General features: G+C 44.5%; 1 protein-coding gene across 1 annotated transcript in view; it reads left to right on the forward strand.

Annotated features, from left to right (window-relative positions):
- Positions 1-5201: 5201 nt before the first annotated feature.
- LOC141264888 (scinderin-like) overlaps positions 5202-22437 on the forward strand; it is a 74503-nt gene continuing 57267 nt past the window's right edge. Inside the window, exons 1-4 of the mRNA XM_073677282.1 lie at positions 5202-5474; positions 6854-7008; positions 8969-9130; positions 20712-20861. Coding sequence (XP_073533383.1) covers positions 5282-5474; positions 6854-7008; positions 8969-9130; positions 20712-20861 — 660 coding nt within the window. The 5' untranslated portion in view covers positions 5202-5281. The remainder of the gene's footprint in view (positions 5475-6853; positions 7009-8968; positions 9131-20711; positions 20862-22437) is intronic.

The raw sequence follows: 22437 nt of genomic DNA on the forward strand, positions 1-22437 counted from the left end.
GCTGCAGAGAGGGAAGCTAGAGCAGGGTGCAGAGAGGGAAGCTAGAACAGGGTGCATAGAGGGAAGCTAGAGCAGGTTGTAGAGAGGGAAGCTAGAGCAGGCTGCAGAGAGGGAAGCTAGAGCAGGCTGCAGAGAGGGAAGCTAGAGAAGCCTGCAGAGAGGGAAGCTAGAGCAGGATGCAGAGGGGGAAGCTAGAGCAGGATGCAGAGGGGGAAGCTAGAGCAGGCTGCAGAGAGGGAAGCTAGAGCAGGCTGCAGAGAGGGAAGCTAGAGCAGGCTGCAGAGAGGGAAGCTAGAGCAGGCTGCAGAGAGGGAAGCTAGAGCAGGCGGCAGAACGGGAAGCTAGAGCAGGCGGCAGAGAGGGAAGCTAGAGCAGGATGCCGAGAGGGAAGCTAGCGCAGGCTGCAGAGAGGGAAGCTAGAGCAGGCTGCAGAGAGGGAAGCTAGAGCAGGCTGCAGAGGGGGAAGCTAGAGCAGGCTGCAGAGGGGGAAGCTAGAGCAGGCTGCAGAGGGGGAAGCTAGAGCAGGCTGCAGAGGGGGAAGCTAGAGCAGGGTGCAGAGGGGGAAGCTAGAGCAGTGTGCAGAGGGGTAAGCTAGAGCAGGGTGCAGAGAGGGAAGCTAGAGCAGGCTACAAAGACGGAAGCTAGAGCAGGCTGCAGAGAAGGAAGCAAGAGCAGGCTGCTCAGAGGGAAGCTAGAGCAGGCTGCAGAGAGTGAACCTAGAGCAGGGTGCAGAGGGGGAAGCTAGAGCAGGGTGCAGAGGGGGAAGCTAGAGCAGGGTGCAGAGGAGGGAAGCTAGAGCAGGGTACAGAGGGGGAAGCTAGAGCAGGCTGCAGAGGGGGAAGCTAGAGTAGGCTGCAGAGGGGGAAGCTAAAGCAGGCTGCAGAGAGGGAACTTAGAGCAGGCTGCAGAGAGGGAAGGTAGAACAGGCTGCAGAGAGGTAAGTCAGAGCAGACTGCAGAGAGGGAAGCTAGAGCAGGCTGCAGAGAAGTAAGTTAGAGCAAGCTACAGAGAGAAAAAGTAGGGTAGACTGCAGAGGGGAAACCTAGGGCAGATTTCAAGGAGGGAAAGAGAAAAAGATGAAAAAAGCTGGTGTAATAAGCTGCCACAAGAGGGAGCTCAGGAGAGTGCTGCTTATGAGTTTAATGTATACTTGTATATGTGGCGCCCCTGAGGGTTCGACCGCCACAGGGATGCTGCACTTCCCTAATGGAGTGTAGTGTTCCTCCTCTGAGGTAAGAACAGTGCGATGGTCAGGACCCTTCCTTCACATCCAACACCACACTTCTCCTACCAGAGGGGGCTAGAATGCACTAGGTGCTGCCCTCCTGGTTATCGGGAGACTGGGGAACCAAGAGATAGGGGAACCATTTAGTGGGTGAGGGTGGAGGACTCACATTTTAGTGACACTTAAAATATAATATTTAATACACAGCCATCTTGGTTCATGGTCCTTTCTGTCCGTCAGCCCGTCAGGCTGTCCTTCAGTCTGCCCCATGATGGTTCTTTGACTGTTCTACTGTGACCTCCTACCCTGAATGCGGATCCTGTGTGGGCCTGCATCGGTTTGAGACACAGCCCTCGTACCTTGGCCTTGGGTCGAGGGGCAGGTTGCAGATAATGGATGTCTCAACCCGGTCATGGACCATGACCAAGAAGGCCCGGAGCTCAGGAGTGTAGCTCCACAGCAAATGAATCCCAGGGAGGATGCAGACGGAGCGGTGTACGCCACCTGTCCTCGCCAACCTGATATATTCAGAGGGATTCCGGCTGCAAGAGGGGTACCGGCCCCCGACACCCGACCTTGCTACACCACGTCCTGGTCGAGAAAGCCCGGTAGGCCCTGAGGATCCCACCGGGTAACGGAAGGAGCGAAGCTGCCACCCGTACCCTTTTTCTGAGAGGGGTTCAGAGGGAGACCCGGCCTATCTACACACACACAGACAGGAAAGGGACCCGGTCGGAAGTCCAGGAACACTCTGGTGCGGGGTCCTGATTGAACACTGGACTTACTCGGAGGTTGTCGGACCCCCCGTCTCTGGTGACCACAGAACTCCGCGAGGAGCAGGGAGAAGCCTTGCAGCTGTACTCTACAACGTGAGTAAAAACCCTGGAAGTTAACCCCTATGGCCTCCGGACTCTTTATTCTGCATTACACCGCACTACGCAGCACCAGATCTCCTGGACTACTACCCCCTCCATCCTGTCCCTCTGCCCTGAGGCCCTACTCCGCCTGTGGGGAGTAGCAACAACGACTGCTGCCATAACACCGGGCCTCGGCAGACTGCAGCAGCGCTGGTGGCCTTCACCAGGTGCCACAGGTGGCATAGTCGAGATCAGCCACTCAACCCGGATAAGCCCGTACTATCTCTTTAGTTTTAGTGTGACGACCCTGGGCACGGGTCGGATCCGGGCCACGGCTGCACCCCATCTCTACATCACAGGACCCGACTCCGAGTCCTCCATCTCCCATGGTAGGGCTTACAGAGGACGCGCGTGAGTCACACAACTTGGCGTAGTTGGCAGGCTCGCGTGCCCGCAGCAAAGGAATCAATTACCCATTGCTACCGGGTACTGTGTGACTTACACCTTGGACTGTCGTTTTCACTTAAAATGGCGCCCGCCCAAGAAGAACAGGCGCCATAATGCTGTGGAAAGATGGCCTGCTAATACCTCCCATCGTGGGCTGGGCTCCCGCATGGCGCCAAACGTGCGGACCGCCCCTACCATCAGAGACTGTCCGTGGGGTAATGCCCGTCAAACCGGATGGGCTGAAAGAAGGCGGGCCTGTCAGCATACCGCCCATGAACCGCCCCGAAAGAGGAGGAAGAAGAAAAACAACAAGGTGCGGCCATTGCAGTTGGAGTTTGGCGACCTTCAGGAGCGGACATGGACGCTGCTGGAGCGCAACAAACGGAGCCTTCCGAACCCGGCCCAGGTCCTTCCCCCGGCAGGGAGCGAAGCGGCACCAGACTCACGGCGGGAGATATAGCATTTCTCCACCAGGAAGCCCCGGGTCTTGCACAGAGACTGGATGAGGCCCAGAAGGCGGCGACTGCTGCGTGGCAGGAAGACATGCTGCTGCGCATCCGGATCCGCCGCCAAGGAGCTGGAGCTCAGGGAGAAGCGGTGACAGAGGTCGCGAGCGGCCCAGAGGCGGGTGAGTGTACTGCCCCTGGCCCGGCTGCTGAGCCTACCGTACCCATACTGGACCTCATGGCCGAATATCTCCTGCCCGGCGCGGTCACCTGGGAGCAGGTCTTTGCCCTGGAGCTGCAAGCATCAGCTATAGGCGGAGACCTGCACTGCCGCCCAACTCCCGAATCGGAAGCGCCTGAGGCTGCAGGGGTGTCCACCGACCCCAACCTGGACTGGTCCACACTTGCAGAGGACCCGCAGCAACCCCTTATGACACCGCTACCCACACCGACAGTCACCTGGCCGGAGGCTGAGGAGTGGGCCTGGGACAACCAGTGGGGGGACCTGATGGGCTTCCCCCGGGAGACCCAGGCTGAAGCGCAGAGGAGGAGCGAGCGGTGCCGTGAGCAGATTCTCCAACTCACTCAGGAGCAACGCCAGAGGGAGATCTGCTGCGAGCGCCTCGAGGTGCGGGCCAAGGCTGCCAAGTCCCGGGCCCGACAGGAAGAGGAAACCCGTCCAAGTCCCCGTGTGGAAGGGCAAGCCGTCCGCTTCCACCATGAGGCGGGGTGGGGGTTCATAAGGAGTCCCCATTACCAGGACAACGTCTTTGTCAGCAGGCGGGACGTCGAGCCGCGTCTGAAGAAGGGACACCCTGGCCGGAACCTCTTCCCGGGTGACGTAGTTACTTACACCCCCCACCATGGGGTGCGGGGGTGGTACGCCCTGGATGTCCACAAGGTGTCCGGGAGCGACGCCCCCTCGCGCTCAGCCTCAGAGGACCGGTCAGCCTCGAGGATCGGATGGAGACACAGCCCTCGTACCTTAGCCTTGGGTCGAGGGGCAGGTTGCAGATAATGAATGTCTCAACCCGGTCAAGGACCATGACCAAGAAGGCCCGGAGCTTAAGAGTGTAGCTCCACAGCAAATGGATCCCAGGGAGGATGCAGACGGAGCGGTATACGCCACCTGTCCTCGCCAACCTGATATATTCAGAGGGATTCCAGCTGCAAGAGGGGTACCGGCCCCCGACACCCGACCTTGCTACTCCACGTCCTGGTCGGGAAAGCCCGGTAGGCCCTGAGGATCCCACCGGGTAACGGAAGGAGCGAAGCTGCCACCCGTACCCTTTTTCTGAGAGGAGTTCAGAGGGAGACCCGGCCTATCTACACACACACAGACAGGAAAGGGACCCGGTCTGAAGTCTAGGAACACTCTGGTGCGGGGTCCTGATTGAACACTGGACTTACTCGGAGGTTGTCGGACCCCCCCCGTCTCTGGTGACCGCAGAACTCCGCGAGGAGCAGGGAGAAGCCTTGAAGCTGTACTTTACAACGTGAGTAAAAACCCTGGAAGTTAGCCCCTATGGCCTCCGGACTCTTTATTCTGCATTACACCGCACTACGCAGCACCAGATCTCCTGGACTACTACCCCCTCCATCCTGTCCCTCTGCCCTGAGGCCCTGCTCTGCCTGTGGGGAGTAGTAACAACGACGGCTGCCATAACACCAGGCCTCGGCGGACTGCAGCGGCGCTGGTGGCCTTCACCAGGTGCCACAGGTGGCGTAGTCGAAATCAGCCACTCAACCCGGATAAGCCCGTACTATCTCTTTTGTTTTACTGTGACGACCCTGGGCACGGGTCGGGTCCGGGCCACGGCTGCACCCCCATCTACATCACAGGACCCGACTCAGAGTCCCCCATCTCCCAGGGTAGGGTTTACAGAAGGACGCGCGTGAGTCACACACATATTTACCACCTAAGGTCTGAACTCTATTGTGGTGACTGCAGATAAATAGAACTTATGATCTAATTTTATGTTTATCCATTTAGAGCTATCAATCAAAAAACAGACATCTCTTCCCTTTTAAGATATGTTAAGAAATCAAGGATGGACTTCCTCTTTAAGTCATTATATGCCAATTCTTTTGCAGTGTTGCTGGATTATATTATTTCTTGGTTATTTTTCTAGTAAGTGTGAACGTGCGCCTCTCGTTTTATGGCATTATTATGCTCCGATTGGCCTGGAGTGCAATCTCCTCCCTATATAATCCAGTTTATTATCTGTGCACTCTGCATCCTGATATTGTTGCTTCTGTAGTAAAGCCGGATTCAGGACACCGCAGATCCCAGCGATCGACCAGTCATGGATGTGAAACACAAGGAGTTTGAGAAGGCTGGTAAGAAAAGTGGGCTTCAGATCTGGAGGATTGAGAAGTTGAAGCTGGCGGAGGTCCCCAAGGAACAGTATGGGAACTTCTATGTAGGAGATGCCTATCTGCTGCTCAACACGGTGGAGATGCCGCTGTATATGATTTATAGTCTGCACTACTGGCTCGGTAAGTGTTATTGCGGGTTTTGCATTTGTTGATAATTTGCATTTTATAGAGAACCAATATGACAACTCATTTATTAGTTAATCTTTCTCTACATCACACTGAAATAAAACACAAAATGACCTTATACAATAGCATTGATTCAAATGGCCAACTCCATAAAACATGACCAACTAACTCAGCCAACTGCATATTGTTACATATGTTGGGAAATGGAGATCAGTGGTTACCATGCATATATGGCGCCACTTATCTCTAATTGGAAAAATCACGGTCCTAGTAAACCCATAGATACTTGTTTCCATTATGGGAGATTTTGGAGGAGAACTAAAAACACACGTTTTTTTTATACTGTTACAATTCGTGGGACTGATCAGTAAATATCTATTATACATGGCCATCTAGGCAATAGGGGTATTTGCATTTAATATATGGACCCAAGCTTTCTAACTGGGGCAAAAAAAAATAAAAAATTAATGGTGTATATATTTGCAAACACTTTTGCAAAAATGGATGAATCTGCCACAAAAATTAACCCCGAATGGCAAATATATATATATATATATATACATATATATATATATAAATATATATATATATATATATATATATAAAAAAAAACAAGCAAACACAAATAAAATAGACTTAAAAAAGGCAAAAATAAAAAGAAGAATTGACACAAATAAAGAACAGATAAAAACACCAAAAACTAGACGAAAAATAGGCACAAAAACAATAATGAATCAGGCTCATAGTGTGGAGGCGTCATAGGTAAAATACTGGAAAAGTGCATGACCTGCGGTTCCCTAACACACTCACTAGCCGTCATAGTTGTACTTTTCTCCACCCAGAACAAACCTCATCTTACATTCTTCAATTGCCCTTCGTCTTTGTCACCCTGCCACGGCCACACATGAAGCGAATTCTGGCTACGACTCTGTACAAACTACCCTCAATTTTGGAAGAATGATCAAAATAATAATAAGAATCAGTGTGAAATGTTAATGTTGCATTTTGTAAATTAAATCTAAAACATATATAATCTCTACATAATGTATTATCACTACGTTACTCGAGATTTACGAGCATGTTCGGGTGTTTTCCGAATATCTTCAGCGTGCTCGGTGATATGCTTGAATCACTCCCCTGTGCATGATTTGCAACTGTTTGACAGCTTTAATACATGTGAGGAATGCCTGTTTCTTAGGCATTCCTCACATGTATTAAAGCTGTCAAACAGTCGCAAATCATGAGCACGGAGTGACTCAAACATATCACCGAGCACGCTGAAGATACTCGGAAAACACCCGAGCATGCTCGCTGAAAGGATTAACAGAACATGCTCGCTCATCACTAATTATCACACAATGTGACCCCCATAGGAAGTGAATGCAGCCAGGATGAGAGCACAGCTGCAGCCATATTCACTGTACAGATGGACGACCACCTGGGTGGAAAAGCTGTGCAGTACCGGGAGCTCCATAACTGTGAGAGCAACGCGTTTCTAGGTTATTTCAAGGCCGGAATTAAGTATCAGGTAAAACAAACCTTGTAATTTATAATTTAGCAGTACAAGACCAGAAAAGTGGATTGTTATAGAAGACAAGAGATAACATATATGCTGACCCTTTCTAAAATATAATTACAGAATTAAAAATATATTAAAAGATATATCAACTTTTTCATTGATAAGAGATAACTACTATAATACTGCCCCTATGTATAAATATATAACTACTATAATACTGCCCCTATGTACAAGAATATAACTACTAAAATACTGCCTCCTATGTACAAGAATATAACTACTATAATACTGCCCCCTATGTACAAGAATATAACTGCTATAATACTGCTCCTATGTACAAGAATATAACTACTATAATACTGCCCCTTATGTACAAGAATATAACTACTATAATACTGCTCCTATGTACAAGAATATAACTACTATAATACTGCCCCCTATGTACAAGAATATAACTGCTATAATACTGCCCCTATGTACAAGAATATAACTACTATAATACTGCCCCTATGTACAAGAATATAACTACTATAATACTGCTCCTAAGTACAAGAATATAACTTCTATAATACTGCCCCTATGTACAAGAATATAACTACTATAATACTGCTCCAATGTACAAGAATATAACTACTATAATACTGCTCCTATGTACAAGAATATAACTACTATAATACTGCCCCTATGTACTAGAATATAACTACTATAATGCTGCCCCTATGTACAAGAATATAACTACTATAATACTGCTCTTATATACAAGAATATAACTACTATAATACTGCTCCTATGTACAAGAATATAACTACTATAATACTGCTCCTATGTAGAAGAATATAACTACTATAATACTGCTCCTATGTACAAGAATCTAACTACTATAATACTGCTCCTATGTACAAGAATATAACTACTATAATACTGCTCCTATGTACAAGAATATAACTACCATAATACTGCCCCCTATGTACAAGAATATAACTTCTATAATACTGCCCCTATGTACAAGAATATAACTACTATAATACTGCTCCTATATACAAGAATATAACTACTATAATACTGCTCCTATGTACAAGAATATAACTACTATAATACTGCTCCTATGTAGAAGAATATAACTACTATAATACTGCTCCTATGTACAAGAATATAACTACTATAATACTGCTCCTATGTACAAGAATATAACTACTATAATACTGCTCCCTATGTACAAGAATATAACTACTATAATACTGCTCCAATATACAAGAATATAACTACTATAATACTGCCCCTATGTGCAAGAATATAACTACTATAATACTGCCCCTATGTACAAGAATATAACTACTATAATACTGCTCCAATGTACAAGAATATAACTACTATAATACTGCCGCCTATGTACAAGAATATAACTACTATAATACTGCCCCCTATGTACAAGAATATAACTACTATAATACTGCCCCTATGTACAAGAATATAACTACTCTAATACTGCCCCCTATGTACAAGAATATAACTACTATAATACTGCTGCCTATGTACAAGAATATAACTACTATAATACTGCTCCTATGTGCAAGAATATAACTACTATAATACTGCTCCTATGTACAAGAATATAACTACTATAATACTGCTCCTATGTACAAGAATATAACTACCATAATACTGCCCCCTATGTACAAGAATATAACTTCTATAATACTGCCCCTATGTACAAGAATAGAACTACTATAATACTGCCCCTATGTACAGGAATATAACTACTATAATACTGCCCCTATGTACAGGAATATAACTTCTATAATACTGCTCCTATGTACAAGAATATAACTACTATAATACTGCTCCTATGTACAAGAATATAACTACTATAATACTGCTCCTACGTACAAGAATATAACTACTATAATACTGCCACCTGTGTATAACATTGAGTATGTATGTAACACATGATCCCATATTTCTCCCTCAGGCTGGTGGAGTGGCTTCTGGCTTCACACATGCGATTACCAATGACCTCACTGCTCGTCGACTTCTTCATATCAAAGGCAGAAGAATGGTCAGGGCTTCAGAAGTTCCCTTCAGTTGGTCCAGTTTCAATACTGGAGACTGTTTCATCGTTGATGTTGGAGCTGTGAGTAAAGAGTCTACTACAGTTTTCAAAAATAAATTTAAAACGATTTTCATTTATTGCTATTTTCAGGGTCACTCTACTAGACTATACATTCACAGAACATGATGGGCGGCCATGTTATCCTTGTGATATAAGAAGGAGTGATAACCACGGATTTAAGCAAAATGTTCTTTCAGTGATAGACCATCGAGGTGGAAATAGCTGAATCTGACTTTTTGTACTGTAAAGATATAGCAAGGATTAATAACCGTGAGATATGATAGAGCAGCACCGGATGCAGCGCTCTCATCCATATATCTGTGCCATATTCAACTCATTGCAACCGTGGGAAAATACTCACTGCGCATGCGCAGACCTCATTTGCCGAGTCAGTGTATTGCCAGCAAATGAACAGAGCGGTCACATACAATGTGGCCGCTCTGTTCATGGGATCTTCGTGGGACCCTCGTTATTTGGACTGCGTCGGAAAGGTGAGGATGAGGTTGGTTTATTATTTTACTTTTATTACATTTTTTTATTAATTGTAACTTTTTTTTTAACATTCAGCACAGCACAGGCGCCGGCGGATGGGAGACTACTGCTCCCATCCAGCGGTGCCTGTGCTCACTGCTTTCAATCGCAGGAGGCACCGGCTGATGGTGGTAGTAGTACCATCAACTGGCACCTATGACCCCCGGTAAGCGTTTTAGCACGAGACACTGTCATTGCTGTGGTATCATGCTGACACCTGTCAGAATGATGCCACAGCGCTATATTCGCGGTAATGCTATTACCGCTGATCAGAGCCTGTGTTTCCTGCGCTGTCACTCAAATGACAGCACAGGAAACGAGGTGTATTCGGGTATCCCATTCAAATGAATGGGGTCCGTGTTCAGGTTCGGGATTCGGGTACTGTTCTGGTACCCGAACCCAAACTTTTAAAATGCGGTTCCGAACAGTGACAGGTTCGCCCATCACTAGTCACCACCTATGACCTATTTTGGCCGAGAGTCTCTGTAGAGAATTCCTCAGTTAGATGCATGAAAACAGATTTCTAAACTTGACAAACTCATTAAACATAAAAGCAGTCAATGTTTTATGCAAGAATTGTGAAGCCATCAAGCTGTCTCATATAAACAGTGTTTCCTTAGGTTATGTTAAGTTAGGTTATCCTTTTTTTTTTTGAGGGGGGGGAGGGGTCTCCAAACTCTTCTGAGATCCATAAATTGATTCCTTGCTCAATTTTGGCTCCTGGTCGACTTCTGTATAATATTTCTTCACAATGTCTTGTCTCCTGGTAGGATCTTCTCAATGTCTAATTTTCCATAAGTTTCTCCATCCTTCTACCTTGGTTGTCATCATCTTCTCAGTTCAACTGTTTAGATAAACTTGTCTTCTACGTTGAGCTTGATCTTCTCAGTTTGATCGTTGGATCAAACTCCAATGATCCTTCCTCAGGAATTTTCTTGCTCATTACCTTTCCATCGACATGAGTCTCCATTAACACTAAAATATAAAGATATCTTCTTGACCACAACTTGGTTGGTGGTGTAGGAAAGGAAGGTGCTACTGGGGCACATAGATATAGAATTAAGGGAGCAAACTAAAACCTTGTCCCAGGTGAAGAAGTAAAGTCTAGTTGTGGCTTTGGCTTGGGTAACTGAACCTTTTTGGTAACTTTTCCTCATTTTCTTCCTTGTTAATCACACAACAAATGGGTTAGTTGCAGGAAAAGATCCATGTCTGTGAGGCTTCTCTTAGTTGCATATTAAACAAAATTCTTAAAATTAGACTTTAGTTTCACATATTTGTATCATTTGGCCATTGTACTGTTTTATTGGGGGGCAAAGATATTTGATTGCAGACAATGACCCTGATAAAAGATATTATAAAAATTACTCTTAGCAATAAATAACTCACATGAGGCTCAAAAAGTTAGAGATAATCCTGTTAGGAATTATTTCCTTATTGCTTGAAGAAAGAATTATATTATTACTTACCACATGCAAATAAATAGGTAAATGACTGATACATTTTTACAAAAATATTTCTTCTAGAATAAAAAGAAAAATCTATAAAGAAAGGGTCAAGCCACAGTAATGCAAATGAGGAAATTCTTCACTCTATTTTTATTGCAATTTTGCCCCCCAGACTCATGTTGATTGGCCATGATCCTCTAGGAGAGGGGCGACTTCTTGAGTTTTTACTACATGTAATTTACAGTCCTAAAGAGATTATTAAGGAACAGTTCACATCTGAGGACATTTTTTTTACTTAAATGCATGTACAGTGGACATAAAAAGTCTACACACCCCTGTTAAATTGTCAGATTTTTTGTCATATAATTTTTTTTTTTTTACCTAGACGAATCATTTCAGAACTTTCTCCATCTTTAATCCCCCCCCCCCCATAATCTGTACAGATACATTGAGAAACAAACTGAACTCATTTTGAGGGGGGGGGGGATAAAAATAACAAATAATGTGGTTGCATAAGTGTGAACACCCTCTTGTAATCGGTAATGTGTTTGTGTTCAGAATTAGACAATCACATTTGCTCTCATGTTATACAGTAGTCAATACACGCTCGCCATCACTTACAGCGATTCTGATTAATCCCATAAAACGTTTTGCTGTTCTAGGAAAATTACAGAAAAATCCATGGTTCATAAACAGCTGACAACACAGCAAAGGGATTTCATTGTTAAAAGTTATCGGTCAGGAAAAAGGGACAAAAACATTTCCAAAGTATTAGATCTACCATGGAGCACTGTGAAGACGTCATCAAGAAGTCGCTTAAATTTTACATAATTGTGACATTACCTAGAACTGGACATCCCTCAAAAATTGATAAAAAAACAAGAATAACATTGGTCCAGTTGCAGCCAAGAGGCCAACAGCAACATTAAAGGAGCTGTAGAAATTTCTTATAAGTACTGGTTGTGCCCTGCATGTGACAGCAATCTCCCATATTCTTCATATGTGAATTTCACCTTTCAGCATGACGACCCTAAGGCTGCGTGCCCACTATGCGTTTTTCAAGCGTTTTTCCGCTGAATTTCCGCAGTGAAAATGCTTAAAAATGCTTGGTAATACGTGCCCCATAGTCCCCAATGATAATCCGCATGTGCTGTGCACATGCTGCGGAAATTTCCGCTGCGGATTATCATTGCGGAAAAATCCGCAGCATGTCCATTAATTTTGCGGACACGCAGCGTAATTACCGCCATTGACTTGCATTGAATCGCTTAATATCAGCATGACTACATGTGCACATGCGGATATTAAGCGATTCAATGTGCGGATGGTACCCGGGTCTGGAGAAGAGGAGACTCTCCACCAGACCCGGGTACCATGGTACCTGTTAAAAAAAATAATTTAAAATAAAAAATATACATTATACTCACCTTCCGATGGCCCCCGGTCTCCTGTACGATGCGTCCGGTCTCTTGTACGCTCACGGTGGTCTAAAAAGACCTTCCATGACGTAATTTAGTCATGTGACAGGTCACGTGACCGCTGACGTCGGCGGTCGTGTGACCTGTCACATGACTAAATGACATCATGAAAGGTCCTTTTAGACCATCGCAAGCTGTACAAGAGATCACTTTTTCATTTTTACGAATCAATTTGTGAAGCACCTGGGGGTTCCAAGTGTTCACTATGCATCTAGATAGGTGCCTTGGGGGGTCTAGTTTCCAAAATGGGGTCACTTGTGTGGGAGCTCCAATGTTTGGGCACACAGGGACTCTCCAAATGCAACATGGTGTCCGCTAACAAATTGAACGGCTCAAATTGTTAGCGGACACCATGTTGCGTTTGGAGAGCCCCTGTGTGCCCAAACATTGGAGCTCCCCCACAAGTGACCCCATTTTGGAAACTAGACCCCCCAAGGCACCTATCTAGATGCATAGTGAGCACTTGGAACCCCCAGGTGCTTAACAAATTGATTCGTAAAAATGAAAAAGTGAAAAAAAAAACACTTTTTCATTTTTACGAATCAATTTGTGAAGCACCTGGGGGTTCCAAGTGCTCACTATGCATCTAGATAGGTGCCTTGGGGGGTCTAGTTTCCAAAATGGAGTCACTTGTGGGGGAGCTCCAATGTTTGGGCACACAGGGACTCTCCAAATGCAACATGGTGTCCGCTAACAAATTGAATGGAAAATCGGCTCAAATTGTTAGCGGACACCATGTCGCGTTTGGAGAGCCCCTGTGTGCCCAAACATTGGAGTTCCCCCACAAGTGACCCCATTTTGGAAACTAGACCCCCCAAGGCACCTATCTAGATGCATAGTGAGCACTTGGAACCCTTACAAATTGATTCGTAAAAATGAAAAAAAATTTTTTTTTCACTTTTTCATTTTTACGAATCAATTTGTGAAGTACCTGGGGGTTCCAAGTGCTCACTATGCATCTAGATAGGTGCCTTGGGGGGTCCAGTTTCCAAAATGGGGTCACTTATGGGGGAGCTCCAATGTTTGGGCACACAGGGGCTCTCCAAACGCAACATGGTGTCTGCTAACAATTTGAGACGATTTTCCATTCAATTTGTTAGCGGACACCATGTCGCGTTTGGAGAGCCCCTGATGTGCCTAAACAGTGGAGCGCCCCCACAAGTGACCCCATTTTGGAAACTATACCCCTCAAGGATTTTATTAAGGTGTATAGTGAACATTTTGAACCCAGAGGTACGACACAGAATTTGATAACATTAGGTCATCATATTGAATAAGTTGTCATTAGTCTTGAGCGCAAGTGCTCGCTACTTGAGTTTGCATCGTGTACTCAGGTATGCACCATGTACTGCGTGTGCTCGAGTGATATGCTCGAGTCCCTGTCCCAGATGTTTCACGGTTATTAGACACCCCAAAAAAAACATGCGGGGATTGCTCGTGCATGGCAGGCAATCCCCGTAAAGATTTTTTGGCCGCGAAGCATATGGGGCGGAGACTCGAGCATGTCACTAAAATACCCACGATACTCAATGCATACCAGAGCACCCGATGCAAACTCAAGTAGCGAGCACTTGCGCTCAACACTAGTCGCCATATCGTCATCTTTTTTTCTTACTTTTGAAAAAAATCCCAACCCCATCACAACCCTAACCCCAAACCCAGCCCTAACCGTAGCCCAACCCTAACCCGAGAGTTTATTTTTTACGCCGTTCCTCGTGCGGCATAAGTGATTAGACGACTTTATTCTTCGGTTCGGTGCGATTACAGTGATACCAGAATCATATGGGGTTTTTATGACTGACAGCTGTCACACAATAAAAGACGCATTTTTTGTAAAATCTAGTTTTTGCATCGCCATATTTTGAGAGCTATAATTTTTCCAGATTTTGGCAGACAGTCATGTGACAGCTTGTTTTTTGCGGGATGAGTTGACGTTGTTATTGGTGCCATTTTCAGGCACGTGACATTTTTTTATCGCTTTCTATTCCGATTTTTGGGAGGCAGAATAAACAAAAAACAACAATTCAGGAATTGTTTTTTTTTATTCTGTTCCGCGTGTGGTAAAATTGATAAGGCAGCTTTATTCTTCGGGTCAGTACGTTTACAGCGGTACCACATTTATATCGTTTTTCTATGTTTTGCACTTTTACATAATAAAAGCAATTTTATAGAAAAAAATATTTTTTAGCATAGCTTTATTCTGAGAGCTATAACTTTTTTAGTTTTTGGCTGATGAAGCTGTATTGCAGCTTGTTTTTTGCGGGATGAGATGACGTTTTCAGCGGTACCATTTTTATTTATATTCGTCTTTTTGATTGCGTGTTATTCCATTTTTTGTTTGGCGGTATGATGATAAAGCATTGTTTTTTGCTTCGTTTTTTTTTTTTTTTTACCGTGTTCACTGAAGGGGTTAACTAGTGGGACAGTTTTATAGGTCAGGTTGTTCCGGATGCGGCGATACCAAATATGTGTACTTTTATTGTTTTTGTTTTTTTTATAATAATATTTATTGATGGGTACATTATATTTTTATTTTTGGTGGATTATTTTTTTTATTTTTTTTTAATATTTTTACAATTTTTTAAAAAATATTTTTACAATTTTTTTTTTATTTTTTTTTCACTTTCTGACAGTTTTTACACTTTTTTTACTCTGTCCCACTCTGGGACTTTCACTTTTTTTATTCTGATCGCCTGCATGGCACAGGAATGCAGCACCATCCCTGTGCCATGCAGGCTGTCAGCGCTGGACAGGGAGAAGATAGTTTGGAGATGCACTGCGCATGTCCAAACAATCTTCCTTTTGTCTGGTGACCCGGATGTTGTCATGATGACATCGGGTCATCATGGCAACATCCTGGAAGCCGCGGCAGACAGCGCTGGAGGCCGGAAGAGGAGGTGAGTATACCGATCACCTCCCCTTGCCTCCGCAATGCTGCGATCGACTTCGATCGCAGCTTTGCGGGGGTTAATGTGCTGGGAGCGGTGCGTGACCGTTCCCTGCACATAGTACCGGGTGTCAGCTGTGACAATCAGCTGACACCCAGCGGCGATCGCGCCCGGACAGCCTGTGTGCGCGCGATCGCGATGACGTACTAATACGGGTCTGGCTCTTAAGTCCCAGGGCACAGACGCGTATTAGTACGTCTAATGTTGTTAAGGGGTTAAAAAATTCCTAAATATACACTTAAAAAATGACTAATTGTGAATGTGATGCACGGGACGTTTTGTGTGTGATGCACGGGACGTTTTGTGTGTGATGCACGGGATGTTTTGTGTGTGATGCACGGGACGTTTTGTGTGTGATGCACGGGACGTTTTGTGTGTGATGCACGGGACGTTTTGTGTGTGATGCACGGGACGTTTTGTGTGTGATGCACGGGACATTTTGTGTGTGATGCACGGGACGTTTTGTGTGTGATGCACGGGACGTTTTGTGTGTGATGCACGGGACATTTTGTGTGTGATGCACGGGACGTTTTGTGTGTGATGCACGGGACGCTTTGTGTGTGATGCACGGGACGTTTTGTGTGTGATGCACGGGACGTTTTGTGTGTGATGCACGGGACGTTTTGTGTGTGATGCACGGGACGTTTTGTGTGTGATGCACGGGACATTTTGTGTGTGATGCACGGGACATTTTGTGTGTGATGCACGGGACATTTTGTGTGTGATGCACGGGACGTTTTGTGTGTGATGCACGGGACATTTTGTGTGTGATGCACGGGACATTTTGTGTGTGATGCACGGGACATTTTGTGTGTGATGCACGGGACGTTTTATGCGTGATGCACGGAACATTTTGTGTGTGATGCACGGAACGTTTTGTGTGTGATGCACAGGACATTTTGTGTGTGATGCACGGGACATTTTGTGTGTGATGCACGGGACATTTTGTGTGTGATGCACGGGACATTTTGTGTGTGATGCACGGGACATTTTGTGTGTGATGCACGGGACATTTTGTGTGTGATGCACAGGACATTTTGTGTGTGATGCACAGGACATTTTGTGTGTGATGCACGGGACATTTTGTGTGTGATGCACGGGACGTTTTTGTGTGTGATGCACGGGACGTTTTGTGTGTGATGCACGGGACATTTTGTGTGTGATGCACGGGACATTTTGTGTGTGATGCACGGGACATTTTGTGTGTGATGCACGGGACGTTTTTGTGTGTGATGCACGGGACGTTTTGTGTGTGATGCACGGGACATTTTGTGTGTGATGCACGGGACGTTTTTGTGTGTGATGCACGGGACGTTTTGTGTGTGATGCACGGGACATTTTGTGTGTGATGCACGGGATGTTTTGTGTGTGATGCACGGGACATTTTGTGTGTGATGCACGGGACATTTTGTGTGTGATGCACGGGACATTTTGTGTGTGATGCACGGGACGTTTTTGTGTGTGATGCACGGGACGTTTTGTGTGTGATGCACAGGACATTTTGTGTGTGATGCACGGGACATTTTGTGTGTGATGCACGGGACATTTTTTCCCTTTCAGTTGTCACACTACGTACATGAGACATTTCATGTATGATGGATGAGAAATTTTATCTTCATCAGTTGTCGTCTGCCTATATGGTTATATTGTTATTTTATTTTCCATATTGCAGCTGATTAAATATTTTTTTTTGGAGGAAATCTGAACAAAGAGGAAAGTTTCAGGTGGATAAGTAACTAATGGCACCCTTAGGGCTAAAACACACTGGCGAAGCTATCGGACTGGCGCGCTATCGGACACCATTGAAACCTATGGGTTTCAAGGGGGTTAGGGGCGGGCTAAAACGAATTCTGTACACTGCCCTGTGTGTCAGAATTTTGCATCATTAATTAACAATGCATGCGAATTTCTGTGAAGAATAGCTCCCCATTCAAACCCATGTGTTTGAATGGGGTTAAACAGAGTTCAAAATGTATTTTCGGACGAATTAATTAAATTCGGACATGCTCCCGATTTTCGGACGAACCGAAAATACATGTGTGTTTTAGCCCTTACAGGCTGCAACAAGCAGCAGTCTCGATGTTACAGAGTTGTGGAATTAAGATATCAGGTACTCACGCTCTAAGGGTTAATGCACACAGGTGATTGCGATTTTCACACCGCTTTATCGCATGCGATCTCTGGGTTTTGACAATTTTCTGGTGATTTTTCAGTAAATTGTTCAAATTGTGTTAGCTACAGGGGCAGCGATTCTAGCCGAAAGATAGGACATGCCGATGATTTTTTTTTCTCTCCATTGACGCAGAGCCAAAAAAATCAGAAGTGTGTCTTATCTCATTATGAATGGGATGGGTTGTTGGGCGATATTTTTTTTAGAAGATATAATCGACAGCAGAACTCTCCGTGCTTTTAGCTCTTAAGAGGCTGGAGGACCTGGCGATGTCACGGGTCACATGAGCGATTTCATTGGCTAAAAGCGGCACATGACCCTTTTGAGCCAATCAAATCGCTCACATGACCCATGACATCACCAAAGGTCCTATGGCTTTTTGGCTCTTAGCAAACATAGCAACACCCCCTGAAGAACAACTGATTAGCAGCAGCACAAGTAGATTGAGCGACTTATCGCTCAGTGCCAGGTGTGTGAGCGCACACTAACAGGCAGATAACGCATCAATCGCCGGCAGCACCAATTTCTGCCGATGGTTGACGCGTGTAAGGGAACCCAAAGGCATTCTGTAATATTCTAATTTTTTTTAAGATAATATAAAAGTAGTTTTAATTGGTTTGTATTTTTCAGAGCATGGGGAAAATAAATAATGTCAGTGACAAAGAAAGGGCTAAGAAATGCAGATAAAGTGCGAGAGAGCAATAAACTTCAAATGCGAGAAAAACGTAAACTAGAAAAGGAAAATCAAAATACAGTTGACCAAGACATTTCCAGAGACAGAAATTGGAAAAGTGTCCCAATTCCAGGGATTAAGTCCATGCATATACTTAAAGCTTCTCCAAATAAATGGTTGCTTGCTTTTAAGAATGCTCTTAGCCCTGGAGTAGAAATGAATGCAGCTAGTTCAGCCGGCTATACAACAGGTGACTGGGTCATAGTCAAGTATGATGGGAAACTCTATCCTGGTGAAATAACGGGAAGAGTAGAGAATGAATATGAGATATCCATCATGGTACAAGCAGGTAAAACTACCTACTGGAAATGGCCAAGGAAGGATGATAAGTTACTTTACTCAGTAGGACAAATTCTAAAGAAAACAACAACTCCAGTCCTGGTGAACTCAAGAGGACAGGACAAGTCTGAAGATAATGTGCTTTGAGCCGTGATGCACGGGACACATGATATATTGTTTTTTTGTTTCTCAGGCTATGTGCCCACGATGCAGAAATGAAGCAGAAAATTTCTGCAGCATTTCTGCATCTCCCTGGCAGAAAAAACGCATGCAGATTGTACATGCAGATTGTGGATGCGTTTTTCCTGCAGAATTCATGCGGATCCACATGCGGATTCACGTGCGTTTCCGCATGCAGATTGACAAGCGCTTTCCAGGCGATAGCATCACTTGGAAAGTGCTTGACAACTAGGTCACACTGTATAAATCCATGCAAACAGCATGGATTTATACAGTGTGAACCGTAAAAATTAAAACAAATAAAGCTATACTCACCCCCGAGGCCCCGGCGTGTGCAGCAGCGCTCGTTCCTGTCTGGTTCCTGGCTGCCGGCATATCGCGAGACAGAGCGGTGAAGGGCCTGCGGTCACATGACTGTGACGTCACCGCAGGTCCTCAAGCGATGCCGGCATTCAGAGAGAAGCCGCCGGACAGGTGAATATAACTTTATTTGTTATTTTATTCTTTTTTTACAGGTACAATGGTGCCCAGGTCTGGATGAGAGTCTCCTCTCCTCCAGAACTGGGTACCATCCGCACATAGAGACGCATAGAAGCCGCTTGTAGAAATGTACAGTCGCGGTTTCTATGCGTTTCAATGCAAGTCAATGGCGGGAGTTCCGCTGCGCTTCCGCAAAATTAAATGACATGCTGCGGATTTTTGTACGCAGCATAAACGCTGCGGAAAAATCCGCAGCATGTGCATAGAACATGCGGAATCCCCTTGGGGACCATGGGGTGCGGATTACCTAGCGTTTAACAAGCGTTTACGCTGCGGAAATTCCGCAGCATAAACGCTTGAAAAACGCTACGTGGGCACGCATTCTTAGTGGACCGTATGGGAATTATTTCAATTATATTATCTTAGTTATTACTCTGTTTTGAAAGTGTATTTCAATATTTAATAATATGTATGTACTTTTTATTTGCACAAGAAGAAAAAAATGAAGATTTTGCTTGATGCACGGGACATTGAAATGTGGAATTTAAAGTATAGTCTCAAGTGTTCAAGAATGCAACTACCCATTCTTTCATGTGTGCAATTTGTAGTGAACTGATGGGTCTTTCATCATAAATAAATAGAGTTAAATGCAACTGATAGTTATTGGGTGGAACTTGTTTCAAAATAAGATACTTTTGTGTGTTTTTTTCCTATTAAGAAACATTCAAGTTTACAAAGCGAATTCTAAGGCTATGTGCCCACGATGCAGAAATGAAGCAGAAAATTTCTGCAGCATTTCTGCATCTCCCTGGCAGAAAAAACGCATGCAGATTGTACATGCGGATTGTACATGCGGATTCTCATCAAGAGAATGCCAAGAGTGTGCAAAGCAGTCTTCAAAGCAAAAGGTGGCTACTTTGAAGAACCTAGAATATAAGACATATTTTCAGTTGTTTCACACTTTTTTGTTCAGTATATAATTCCACATGTGTTAATTCATAGTTTTGATGCCTTCAGTGTGAATGTACAATTGTCATAGTCATGAAAATACAGAGAAATCTTTAAATGAAAAGGTGTGTCCAAACTTTTGGTTTGTACTGTATATTTTATGGGAAACTGGAGATGTTTTTTATTTAACGTTGATTCCTGAGTTGCTTCCAGACGTGTCTAATGGAGTCAAGTAACAAGAAAATGAATCACAGAATCATCTGTGTGATAAACTATAAAGTTATTTAAAGGATTAGATAAGAGTGACGACTGCAATCAGTGCTGCAATAACAGACATGGCTGCATGGTCAAAGTGATGCTGAATATGAAAATATAAATATATCATCATGTTTGGCCGTTTTGCACAGGAAATTTACCAGTGGTGCGGGAAGAAATGCAACAAGTATGAGCGCATCAAAGCAGCGCAGCTCGCCAACGGCATCCGCAACAATGAAAGGAAAGGCAGAGCGAAGCTAATCGTGGTAGAAGATGGGAGTGAGTCTAGTGATCTCATAAAGGTAACAGAATAATGTGAGCACCAGTCAGTCACTGTGTACATACATTACATTACTGATCCTGAGTTACATCCTGTATTATACTCCAGAGCTGCACTCACTATTCTGCTGGTGCAGTCACTGTGTACATACATTACATTACTGATCCTGAGTTACATCCTGTATTATACTCCAGAGCTGCACTCACTATTCTGCTGGTGCAGTCACTGTGTACATACATTACATTACTGATCCTGAGTTACATCCTGTATTATACTCCAGAGCTGCACTCACTATTCTGCTGGTGCAGTCACTGTGTACATACATTACATTACTGATCCTGTACTGATCCTGAGTTACATCCTGTATTATACTCCAGAGCTGCACTCACTATTCTGCTGGTGCAGTCACTGTGTACATACATTACATTACTGATCCTGAGTTACATCCTGTATTATACTCCAGAGCTGCACTCACTATTCTGCTGGTGCAGTCACTGTGTACATACATTACATTACTGATCCTGAGTTACATCCTGTATTATACTCCAGAGCTGCACTCACTATTCTGCTGGTGCAGTCACTGTGTACATACATTACATTACTGATCCTGAGTTACATCCTGTATTATACTCCAGAGCTGCACTCACTATTCTGCTGGTGCAGTCACTGTGTACATACATTACATTACTGATCCTGAGTTACATCCTGTATTATACTCCAGAGCTGCACTCACTATTCTGCTGGTGCAGTCACTAAGTACATACATTACTGATCCTGAGTTACATCCTGTATTATACTCCAGAGCTGCACTCACTATTCTGCTGGTGCAGTCACTGTGTACATACATTACATTACTGATCCTGTACTGATCCTGAGTTACATCCTGTATTTTACTCCAGAGCTGCACTCACTATTCTGCTGGTGCAGTCACTGTGTACATACATTACATTACTGATCCTGAGTTACATCCTGTATTATACTCCAGAGCTGCACTCACTATTCTGCTGGTGCAGTCACTAAGTACATACATTACTGATCCTGAGTTACATCCTGTATTATACTCCAGAGCTGCACTCACTATTCTGCTGGTGCAGTCACTGTGTACATACATTACATTACTGATCCTGTACTGATCCTGAGTTACATCCTGTATTATACTCCAGAGCTGTACTCACTATTCTGCTGGTACAGTCACTGTGTACATACATTACAGTACTGATCCTGAGTTACATCCTGTATTATACTCCAGAGCTGCACTCACTTTTCTGCTGGTGCAGTCACTGTGTACATACATTACATTACTGATCCTGTGTTACATCCTGTATTATACTCCAGAGCTGCACTCACTATTCTGCTGGTGCAGTCACTGTGTACATACATTACATTACTGATCCTGAGTTACCTCCTGTATTATACTCCAGAGCTGCACTCACTATTCTGCTGGTGCAGTCACTAAGTACATACATTACTGATCCTGAGTTACATCCTGTATTATACTCCAGAGCTGCACTCACTATTCTGCTGGTGCAGTCACTGTGTACATACATTACATTACTGATCCTGTACTGATCCTGAGTTACATCCTGTATTATACTCCA

Source organism: Phyllobates terribilis, unplaced genomic scaffold, assembly GCF_046119375.1.
Source record: "Phyllobates terribilis strain yellow unplaced genomic scaffold, ASM4611937v1 Scaffold_4__5_contigs__length_816908805, whole genome shotgun sequence".
Taxonomy (NCBI): domain Eukaryota; kingdom Metazoa; phylum Chordata; class Amphibia; order Anura; family Dendrobatidae; genus Phyllobates; species Phyllobates terribilis.